This window comes from Varanus komodoensis, unplaced genomic scaffold (genome assembly GCF_004798865.1).
Source record: "Varanus komodoensis strain SLA01 unplaced genomic scaffold, ASM479886v1 scaffold3, whole genome shotgun sequence".
NCBI lineage: Eukaryota > Metazoa > Chordata > Lepidosauria > Squamata > Varanidae > Varanus > Varanus komodoensis.
Window position 1 is genome coordinate 31,766,585 of NW_025335761.1, and position 12,137 is coordinate 31,778,721.

At 40.4% G+C, this 12,137-nt stretch overlaps 1 protein-coding gene across 1 annotated transcript in view; it reads right to left on the reverse strand.

Moving 5' to 3' along the window:
* BAZ1A (bromodomain adjacent to zinc finger domain 1A) overlaps window positions 1-11,957 on the reverse strand; it is a 91,036-nt gene extending 79,079 nt beyond the window's left edge. Inside the window, exons 1-4 of the mRNA XM_044436685.1 lie at window positions 11,835-11,957; window positions 7,612-7,733; window positions 4,504-4,642; window positions 1,110-1,231 (exon numbers count right to left, since the gene is read on the reverse strand). Coding sequence (XP_044292620.1) covers window positions 1,110-1,231; window positions 4,504-4,642; window positions 7,612-7,733; window positions 11,835-11,931 — 480 coding nt within the window. The 5' untranslated portion in view covers window positions 11,932-11,957. The remainder of the gene's footprint in view (window positions 1-1,109; window positions 1,232-4,503; window positions 4,643-7,611; window positions 7,734-11,834) is intronic.
* Window positions 11,958-12,137: the final 180 nt, after the last annotated feature.

Below are 12,137 nucleotides of genomic sequence, written 5' to 3' on the forward strand. Positions count from 1 at the left end.
AGCATCCTTTCAGGTCAAGTCCAGTGCTCAGAAGGGAAGTCCTTATTTTGTACAAGCTATTTACTTTCTCAGTTCTTATTTAATCTTGCCCATGTCATCTTGCTCTGTAGTGTTTTGAGTGTCAAACTGAGGCTTGGGAGGGCCATGTTTTAGTCCCTGTTCAGCAATGAAGCTAACTGGACAATTCTGGGCCAGTCACAGATGCTCAGCCTAAGCTAACTTCCAGAAATGTCATGAAGGAAAAATGGAGAAGAGGGTCATGTAAGCCATCCTAGGCACATTACGGGAAAGGTGGGATATAATTGGAACACAAAAACAAATATAAGCAAATGTCTTGCAAGAAAGATTTCAATTCTGCCTTCAAATTTGAATACCTAAGATGTGCTCAATGTGGTTAATGTCAACAATCAAGTTACACAATGAAACTAGGAATAAAAGCAGCAAGTCAAACAGTCAGAAAGCAGGTCCAGTGCTGGCTCCTTGCCACCAAATTGGATTTCCCTTCTCCTACAACTGCCCCCCCCCCATGCTCCTCACATCTTCTGCAGAAATATTTTGTGGGGCAGTATAGAAGGGAGAAGAGAAAGAGGAGCTTCTCTTGTGAATGTTGGATTTAGCAAAATGATAGCAATTCTGGCCCTGACAAAGAGAGGTTTCCTGATTAATTATTTTATGAATGTATGATCTATACAGTTACCAAACAACCACAATTCTTTTAACTATTAAAAAGTTTACATCTAGGTAACATGATTGTAATTATTAAAGAATAAATGGCCAGAAGAACACAAGGCTTAATCTTTACTTAGTCAAAGAGCTACTGGGCAGTAATAACAAAAAGTAAATAAAAGATGGCTCATGAGATATAAATCTGGGAAAGGGAAAAGGACAAGGAGTCAGTCCTCAGGTTTAGCAAAAAGAATGTATATATCATATCTCTTCCCTGGATTTTGGAATATGAAGTATATAAGGACTCATTATGAAAAAATTGAGAAAGGTACATCAATGGAAACACTCCATCTGCAAGAGAATGATAATAATCAGGAAAGCAGGAGGAAAGGACACAGAAGTGCATCATAGAAATGTTAGCAATTTTCTAGATTGGAATTTACCCCAAACAGAACTGCACCAAGTCTGGAACCAACGTCAACCACAACCTTTCCTGTCAGGTCAGGCAGAACATGTTGATAGAGAAACTTCAGTTCCGTGAGGGAAAAAGAATGAGAAATAAACTCTGGAAAATAAAAGCATGTCTGTAACAGTTGTCAACCAATGTCAAATATTTAGTAAAACATGGACTACCAGAAATCTTTCCAAGGAGAATACTCATTTTCCTCTTGACCCTCCGCAACCACATGCAGAGTTCTTTCTGATTATCTTCCGTGACTTCTAGTAAATTGTCAAAAAGAATGTGATTCTATGTTTATGGAAGGTAAATAAAAATATACCGCATTTCCCTGAAAATAAGACCTAACTGGAAAATAAGCCCTAGCATGATTTTTCAGGATGCTCGTAATATAAGCCCTACTCCAAAAATAAGCCCCAGTTAAGATCGTCAGCCAGACGGATGGGGAAACACAGTAGTACATCTGTTGTAATACATGATAGATGTATTGAATTATAAAATAATAATGTTAATAAGCAATTAAATATAAATATTATTGACATTAATATTTAAAATAAATTATAATATATATTATAATTAAGTATTTGTAAATACCGAAGTGGGTGCCTTTGGATGAGAGGTACATGCCTATGTAAACAGATGAACGTGAGACTTATTGCTGAATGACCAGAGTACAGACACAATACACAAATAACGTCAATATGTTGTGTGTTGTAACAGACGTACTTAAGGCATGGATGCAAAATGCAAGATGGGTGCAAAAAGAAAGAGCTACAAAAGAGTACAAGAAAGGAACTGTGGAGGACTCTCGGGGCAACAATCCTACAGCTTTTGTAAGAAAAAATAAGTCATCACCTGAAAATAAGCCCTAATGCATCTTTTGGAGCAAAAATTAATATAAGACCATATTTTCAGGGAAATATGGTATCAGCATTAAATATATTGAGTTGGTTCTCATGACATAAGAATTTACTAGCTATTGTATTTACTAGTTTGACTAGCTACAATGAGCTGCTTGTCATCCAAACATAGACCACTTAGTTTTCAGGAACAAGCCATCCTGACAATCCATAGCTTGCTCTAGGGCTCATGATGGGTTCTGGTGTCCTCTGAACCCAGGAAAGCAATTTCATTGTGGGGAGTGGGGATTGTCCATCAAGTGACTAAAGAACAATGTCAGTTCCTCCTGCTGCTCTGTGTGATCTTGCCTATGAGGCCACCAGTGACCACTGTTCCACTTATTACCAAATGGTACTTTAGAGCAACCCTTAAGTTGTGAATCCAGAAAACTGTGTAATCATGTTCATAATTTTACTACTAATATTCTTTTTCACAAGTGCACAATTGTACTTTAATGACTTTACCTGGTCAATTTCCTTGTATGTTTCATCTGTATCATCAAGTGCCAATATACATAAAAATGGACAAGGTGAGCTTGTGCATAAGCTAATTGGCATGCACTTGCCAAGGTCCAGTTGCCAAGTTGCTAATCAAAAATCCCTGCTAAGTGGGGAAGAAGCAGTATCAGAAAGGATGCAATGCTATCCAATCTGTCATGCAATCCTCTTAATTTTAAGTGCTGAAATGACACTTCTCAGCCTGCCACTTTCCAAACTTTTCCCAAGCCTCCAGCAACTGCAGAAAGGGGCAATATTAATTCCTGTCCCACCTTTCTGCAGTTCCCTTTCAGAACACTTAACCCTGCAATTACTATGGTTCCATGACAGTTCTAAACAAACAAACAAACCTGTAGAAATATACACAAATTTAACAGCTCAAACATAAATGGACAGGATATTTGCACACTCACAGTGACCTATCAATGCATTCCTGCTTATTTTTTGTTGACAACTCAATAATTACATGCAAATTAGTCTATTTTCTACTCTTGAAAGCAACTCTACTTTGCTTACTTTGACAGCTGACACTTACAGGGATGTTGACTAGGAAAGATTAATACATCTGACAGTATACCCTTGCACATCTCCAAAAGACTGAAAGAAAAAAAATATGATGACATTTGCTTACAATTATGGTACTGAAATGATAATTTTTAAAAGGTGGTAAACCAGTAATGGTTGCTCCAAGTAGTACTTCAACATCAGTGGAGGAGACATCATTAGCAGCAACATGGGCAAGATCATGAAGAGTGACAGGGTTTTTCACTGTTCTTGCTGAGTAGCTCCCTACAGCCCATGGCGGAATCAGGATTCTGGGTTTGGATGACACAACAACCCACTGAGGGTCAAACAACCCCCAGAACAATCCATAGCTTGTCAGGGTAGCCTGCTGCCTGAAAACAGATCACCTTGTGGAAAGTGGTTTAGGTTTAGACAACACAACCCGCTGTGGCTATTTACTCACAATAGATTGACATGTCATGTGTACCCAGCCATTGCTATATTGCTGATGTAAGCATGTTCTGGTTGGAGGGCTTTCAATAAACTTGAAGAACAAAATGAGTTAATAGTGCTAACTTTCAAACATGTTTGAAGTTGATGACACTTTGCTGCAATCGGACTCTGCAAGTCTCACAGTAGTCTTGATGCTCCAGTGCATATAAAACAAGGAATCCTTGTGTGTATGTGCACATAATATTTTCCTTCCTCTAACACCAAGCACTTGTGAATCTACAGCACTAGATTTGGGCAGTATGCAAAAATAAATCCCAATGGACTCATATGGGATGTATTTCTAACTATTGTGTTCTGGACTGGGAAGTTAACCAAGCTTGAGAATATATCCTGGATGACTCTCTTTTCCTTCGCTAAGCAACACTGTAATTATATATGTGGCCAACATATGTTTAAAATAAGTCATTCCTTTTCAAAATAAGGGCATGTATTTACAGAAGTTACTGATATATAGTCATTCAAGAAAATGGCTACAATTTTGTAGCCATTGAAACTGGAATTAAACAATTTGTTTTCAAGGCCTACCCCAACCATCCCTCAAACTGCACGTCTTTTTAAAGCTTTTTTAAAGCCCCAAAATCAGAAGAAGGATTCAGTAAGGCTGAAATGGAGCCCACATTAAAATGTGCACATTTGCACCATATTTTATACTTGGAGATGTACATCCGTCAGCTTTATGGATACTGCCTTTGCAGCACTAGGTGGAAACTTCAGTATTGACTGTCAGCTGTAATGTTGCCCACAATAAGCAATTTCCCAGAATTTTGTTTTCTTCCAACAGTGGGATGGCTGACTTTATCTTGTTCCTATCATATTTGGGAATCTAGTAACTGGCAGGTGTTCTAGAGAGCACAGCTCTGATCTGAAGAAGTTGCACATGGACAGAGAATCTGACCCTGGATCTATTACACAGACACACAAGGCAACACTGTAATTTGCCCTGGAGGCACACACATAAATGCTTACCTAATGGTGCTGTCTGATGTGAGCCACATGTCAGACAGTAATTTCTGCTCATCTTCCCTTCTTCACACAACAAGTCAATACAGTCATCATCATAAAGGAATGCATCAATATGAACAGTGGGCTTTGTTTGTTCATGTAGCTAAAGAAAAATATGAAACTGAATATTTTTAATATTTTTCTCAATGCTAGTCTGAGAATGATTTAAGCCCTAGGAAGGTCTTGAGTTCCATGTGTACTTGAAGTGTACATCAGTTTCCACAGTTATTTTGGATTGCACCCTCTCTTTGAACATTTTCTTCACTTTAAAAAGGTTCAGAATATTCAGTGGCTCAGTCTGCACAATCAAAATATGCCACACCGGTTTATTTAAGAACTGTGTGCTGTAACAGGGTAACAGAAGGCTTGTTTCCCATCCAAGTTCAGCTGACACAACAAGCCACGCCTGGGAGCCGATTATGGAAACAGAGCCCTGCATATGCTGCAAGTCTCTGCATTTTATTTTGTTTGTGCATGCCATGTTATTACATAGTTACTTCAGCAACCTGTCATGACCAGTTGTATCAGCTCAAGATACACGGCTGCCTAGGGATGCACTTCCAAGGTGGCAAAGTTTTTGCAGCCAAAACTGAAATGAACTCTTCCTCCTCAGCATTTCTCTTGTTTGGTAACACCAAGGCTGCATATAAGGTTAAAGCAACACAGAGGAAAGGTAAGGACAACAGTAGGTTAACAATGCCAGAAGCATGAGGGACCCGCAAAAATACAAGGACCAACAGCATGCTAAGGGAAATTGGTATCCATAAAGGAAGTATGAAATACAAAGTCCGAACATGATTGGTGGGGGGGGGGCGCATAGTTTACAGAGGCCTAATGTGAGCTGCAGGTATAATGCCACAATGGGGGGAGGGGGGAATAAAGACTAAATTGTAGATCATACTTGAGCACCTTTATTGCAAACTTTTTATATGAAGTATTGTTAAGATTTGTTGGGAGTCAATTGGAAGAGGTATTACATTAGAAAAAGCAAGCATTTTGCCTTTCTGAAGCATAAGCCCTCGGGCTCAACTCTCCAGCACTTCTGTATTGGCTTCTTTGGCCCTCTCCACTGCTTAAGCAAGAGGTGTTGCCAAATTTTCTGCAGTCCCTCTTCATGTTATTTTGACTTCCAAGTAGCTGTAAACAGTTGCAAAACAACTCCAGATCATCAACCTCTTGTAACTAAAAGCTACTTTTCTGCTATTTCTTCAAATAACCTGCATGTTAGTGCTTATTGCAGGCAGTACCCAGTGCTGCTGCTCTGATGCAAGGAACACCAACTGCTGAGGAACGTGGGCAGGAGGAAGTCTTGTACCCATCCTGCTTGGAGAATCCTGTGGGCAGCTGATTTGCCATTGGTGTATGAAGTGCTAGACTAGACTGGCCTCTGGTCTGATCCAGCATGGCTTTTCTTATTATTTTAACCACTACTGCAATGCCAATAGTATATGCTGGCATGGTTTCTTTTTTCAGGGAGTGGAATGCTTATCCATCCTGTTAGTATTAAACAGTTGGATGATTTCTGCAAGCTCAATGATAGAGCATGTGCCGTGCATGCAGAAGGTCTCAGGTTCAATCTCTGCCATGGCATGGCAAGGCTACTGCCTGACACCTTGGAGAGTTATACTGGGCTATATAGACCAAATGTCATACCCAGCAGAAGGCAACTTCCTGAATCCTGAAAGTCTGTTTCCAGCCCCAACAGCTCCTGAGAGTCTTATGAATTGCATAAAGCTGTTGCCTTATGGCAACATCAAATGGCATGAATAATCAGTAATCCGTGCTCTGTGTTTTCACACAAGCAAAAAATGCAGCAGTAGCAACAGCAAACATCAATGAGGGATGGAAGTCCACTGGAGAAAAGAAAAAGGAAAGGACCAGCACACTATTAACCACATACTTTGCAAAGGTCTGCCAGAACAATATAATACCAGCACAAATCAAACCCAGATATGCATTCCTATCTCAAAGTAAACTACTCTAGAATGTCTATCCATGCTGCACTCCTGGTTATTGCGGAATATCGTGTCGGCTAAGAGTCAAAGAAAGGCACCACCCTTGGTATCTTTTTCTTTCCCTTTCTGTTTTCATTTTTTTCTTCCATCTATAGAAATAAAATAAATTAAAAAAAAGAAAGGAACCACCCACAAACCTTAGAGCAGCCTTGTGAAAGTAATTTTAATTACCCAGAGAGTTTCTGTGCTTTTCAATCAATGCTGTATAATATGAATGATATGCCACTTTCACAACCAGTCTCAGAGGGTTTAGCATTTGCCCTTTTGAATGACCAGCATGCACCTAACTGTTAATGATAACTTATTCCCCTTATCTTTAGTGCACCTGCACACAACAAATCTAGATCATGAGAGCCTCAAATATGATATCCTGAGATGTGATTTGCTACCACTCCACTTTAGGACACACACGACGTCTGTTGGCAGAGCCCAAGTATTAGACCACGCAAAACAAAGTGACTATTAGACGTAGCTTCTGTGCAGCCAACAGCTAAGGAAGGTGAATGGGAAGATACCAAGAGCAGGTCATTTGGTTGTTCAAAAGACTGATAATTAGGCATGAGTTGGAAGCCCTTAAAAGGGCAGGGAACATCATTTGACTTGCAGCAGCCCATGAGCACAAGGACACTTCCTTGGCTGGTGTTCTTCCCTGTATTTCTCTTCTTTGGCCATAGTTGGGTAGCAATTCATAAATTGTTCAGGCTGCAGTACCACATGACGGCAACTTGAATAGCAAGATGTTAGGATAATCCAATGAGCATAACACAACATGACAAGCTCAGAACAGGGTTTGTATATTTAAAATGGCAGCTCCGTGTGCCCGCATGCATTGTAATTATTTAACCCACAATGGGCTGTCATGTCATGAGTAGCTGCATTATGTTTCTGTCTGATATTTTACCAGCCAGTGGGATACAAAAGCTGAACTGGATTCAAGTCTTGATGGTGAATCACTTAGGTCATTCAGAAAGCTAGCGTCAAAATAAAGCCTTGGGTGATCCAAATCACAAAACCACCTGTTACAAATGTACAGGAAAGTCTGAACAACTAAACCTACTTTTTGATGAGCAAGGTGCTCTGAGTTAAGCATTGCATCAGGGGGCAATGAATGTCGCAGATCTTCAGCAATACTTCTGAGAACAGCATCAGCATTACTGGATGTGAATTCATCAAAATCATCTACAAAATAATAATAATACATTTTAAATCCCCATTGTGTCATATTATTGGGCAATAACCACACTTGATTCAGAAGTGATTTGGACAGAATTCCAGATGTGCAGGATTTTTCTTTGAAGAACCATATTTGAACTTCTGTTGCTCCTGTTGCAGATATTTGTGTTGATGTTTTACCATTCAAAAGGCTTCAAGAGATTTTCTGAAAAACCCAATCTCAGTACATCTTAGACATATATAAATCTACCAACACAGCAATATGCGCCTCTACCAAAGTTCTATTATTTCAGTCTATGATATATAGATACATCCAAGATGCTTTTGAAGTGCTGGAAGAATTATAAAAATATGCAATTGCCTGCTTTTGACATATACCTTGTTTGAAAGAAGATAATAAAACTTAGTTGGAGCACTATTTGAGAAAACCATGGAAGAACAGAGGGAAAACACAGAACAACAGAAACATCAAGAAGGTATCTTCAGTTGTACCAAATAAATATCAATGTGACTGACATGCAAATTTAACCTGTAGGCTATTATTATTCATTTTATCCCATAATAATCTATTTTCTCCTCAGGGCCTCTTCAATCCAGACTGCATTCCTTGTCATTTCTAGTCATTTAAAACACTCCTTCTAATAGTGAGTTCACAGGGTAAGTGCCAGGACTGGAGCCAGAATGGGGCTGCTAAGAAATAAGAAAACATGATCATGCATTGTAAAACCCCAAGGTTATCAGACATACAAAAATAGCTTAGTGGCAATGGAATCCTGAGTATCAGTTGGAAACAAAACTGTGCAGGAGAGTAATGCCTACCTTCAGACCCTCATAGCCTATAGTATCTGGAAGCAAGACATAGTTGACAGGTTGGTTGGACCTCTGAACAGGGCAATCCTCTGATGAATAACAACATGTTGCAAACATTGTACTGCAAGTCTTGCTTGTCCTTTAGAATGATGATTTTCTTCTCTCCTAGTTACAGAATGCTTGTACACATGACATGCTGGCATGGCACAATCTAAGAGTGGCCTATCTACTTTAAATCAATTTATGTTAGCTTACTATGCATCCACTAAAGCTCCAAGCATTATTTCTGGGGTTGTACTATTTAAGAAAAGGAAGACAGGAGCAGTATTCCATTGCAAAACTGGTCCTACAGGGTCATTTGGTTCACCATGGCAGGAGGTATATAAAACCTTGTGGCTACCCAAAATTAAAGCAACAGACAGAACATAGCAATAATCATTAGGCATCTTGAATGTGCTAAAACTATGTCCTCCTCTGACAACTCTAAGTTTGTTGATGTTAGAAGTGTGGCTACCTAAAATACTATACTTAATTATTTATTTAGCAGACTTACATGCCGCCCCATTTGCCGAAGCCTCGGGGCGGCTTACAAATATAAATAAATAAATAAATATCATTAATACAATTATGTAAAGTCGGAGACATCCTGGCCAAAATTGTTAAAAATCAATAAAATCAACAATTAAAATGATGTTTAAATAAAAAGGTCTTGGCCTGGTGCCAAAAAGCAAATAACGACAGAGCCAGGCGGAGCTCTCTGGGGAGCGTATTCCATAGGTTGGGTGCCACCGCAGAGAAAGACCTCCTCTGGGTACTCACCCACCTAATGTCCTTCATGGAGGGCTCCCGGAGAAGGGCCTCTGCCGCCAATCTCAAGGGGCGGGAGGGCACATATGGACGTAAGCGCTCCTTTAGGTAACCAGGTCCCAAGCCCTAATGATTAAGGGCTTTATAGGTGATAACCAACACTTTGAATTGGGTCCAGATTTCAATGGGGAGCCAGTGAAGCTGACAGAGGACTGGAGTCATGTGAGCACAACGCCCCGTCCCCATCAGCAACCTGGCAGCTCTATTTTGTACTATTTTGTGTTCACTCCAGAAGGTTCCCTCCTCTTTGGCAATTCAATCTAAAGTTCTAGAGCAGAACCAGATAGACTTCGGGACAGATGTTTGAATTTGGGCAGCAATTTACTTATCCTTGTGCCAACCTGCCGTTCCACTGAAAGCATGTCAGAGGTGGGGAATCCTGGCTATTAACTTAAGTAACTTATTTTAAAAAATCAGGGTTAATAATAATTCAGGAAGGACAGATTTGTGACTCAAGATGAAAGTTCCCCTTTCAAAGATGCATACATAGATACTGATGACAAGAAACATACAATTACTCCTATTAGTGACCCAGCTATTAAAATCTGTCAGGAGCCCTTCTTCAAAGCAAGAAAGATTATTCAGGTAAACATCAAATTCTGGATCTTCTTCCCCAGGAATCCTGGCCTCACACTAATGCAGAGGTCTTTTCACCGACAAATGAAGGTATTTTTACTCAGCCAGGCCTTCTAAGTTGCTGACCGCACTGCACAAATGACAATGGTGACTTGTGGCATCTATAACATCAATAAAGCTATTTCTCTATAAGCTTTTGGGGACACTGCCTACTTCAGCTGATGCATGAACCACAGCTTGATAAAGAGACACCTCAGCATCCTGCATTCTTAAAGATATTTCAGAAACAGATTTCAATGTGTAATTGCTGAACTACAATTCATTAAGAGAGTCATCTCTATTTTTTTATTAAGGCAAAATTTTTATTGCATTACAAAGTTTGCACATAACAGTAATTTTGGGCTGATTATGCTGAGGCCTAGTGGGAGCAAGACAGTGTGCTGCTTCTGGAATGTTCATCATTCCTCCTTTCAACTGATCTATACTCATCCCATCCATAGGTTAGTATGATGCCTATACCTGGATACTTCAGATTGTTGAGTCTTCCATTCCTGGGTTTTGACAACAGGTTAGTGCAACTAGAGGGCATACCTGACTTAAAAATATGTATCACCTTAATACCAATTTAGTTATCATTACTTGAGAATGCTGGAGATAGTAGTCTACTAAAAGTGCTGAGGATTCCACAATGAGATTCTTAGCTGTCCCTACCCCACCCTGCTACTGAGGAGAAAGAAACTGTTAAATGTTAAGTATAGGACATGGTTCCTTGCAGATGGTTAGACTATAACTGCCAACATGCTTCACTAACTTGAAGGCTAGGGATAATGGGAACTGTAATCCATCACATCTTGAAGGACACCAGATTGGGGGAGGCTGCCCATGAGAGGAAATTCCTACTGAATTAGACCAAGGAAACAGCTAGTCCTGCAACCTGTTTCCTGCAGTTGCAAACTAGATTCCCAAAGAACCCTCACAGTCAGGACATGAAAGTAATTCTCTCCGGGTCTTTCCATCAACATTTGGCTTTGAATAGGAAGCTAGGCATTAGTCATTAGTCAATGATAAATTAAGAGGGGAGCTGTAGCCCAATGCATAGAGGGCATGCTTGAATGGAAGGTCCTATCTGATCTGCCCGTAGGGTTGGTAAGAATCCTGCCTTAGACTCCGGGAGAGCCACTGTCAGTCTGTGCCAGTGAAAGTGAGTCAGATGGATCAATCAATTTATTCCCTATAAGGCTGCTTCCTATGTTCCTATAGCATTTATAATAGTAGCAATCCAGGCTGGCTCAAGGGTGATTGAAAATAGAAAAAACTATAACATCCTCCTTGTCTTAGTCTCCGCGAAAACTTATCTGTAATCTTTTATCAATGATAGGAAATAAGGGGTAGCTTAGCCACTATGATGCCTGGACTCATTTCTCTCATGTATTCTTCCAAAACCAAGTCTCCTAAATCACGCTGAAGCCAGCGTGTTAACTCTGAACTCCTTTTCCGTGTGTTGATCTGTACGTAGCCGAAAAGAGCACCGTCTACGCACATGCAGTGATGAGCAGCAGGCTCAATAGAGCCCGAGATTTGCAGAAGTACACGAGTTTTAAGAAGCCCTGTGAGAACGAAAGCCCTAAATACAGCTCAGTGAGGATTTGAACCCGGTAAGCAGGCAGGGTGTTGGGAGAGAATATAATAGCGTATCGTAGAAAAGGCATGGCTGGGGGGCATTCTGAACGCTGGAACAGTTTGTCGCCGGCTCCGCTTGCACGTGGCACACGAGAAGCTTAAAACAGACACGCATATGAATGAACGAGCAAGCACTTAAAAGCCTGGCAAAATCCGAAAAGAAACTCCGCTTACTAGTCTTTTTCACCCAGTGAAGTAGGCGGGGCAGATCCCTCGCTCGTACACCCTGCAATATGTCCAAAATAGCCTTGCGAGCTGAGTGAAAATCCATCTTGAGCGGCTTGAAAGCACTGCGCATGCGCCTCTGGTAGTCCTCCACGATTCGTCTAATGCAATCCAGCAACGTCACCACAACGTCGCCTTTTCATTCGCTAGCAGTCCCCAATTATACTCCGTCTTTTGACGCGTGCACAAAATTGCCCTAATCCTGCCCTCGAGAAGTAACGAGTAGGACAAATCATTTATGACGCTGAAATG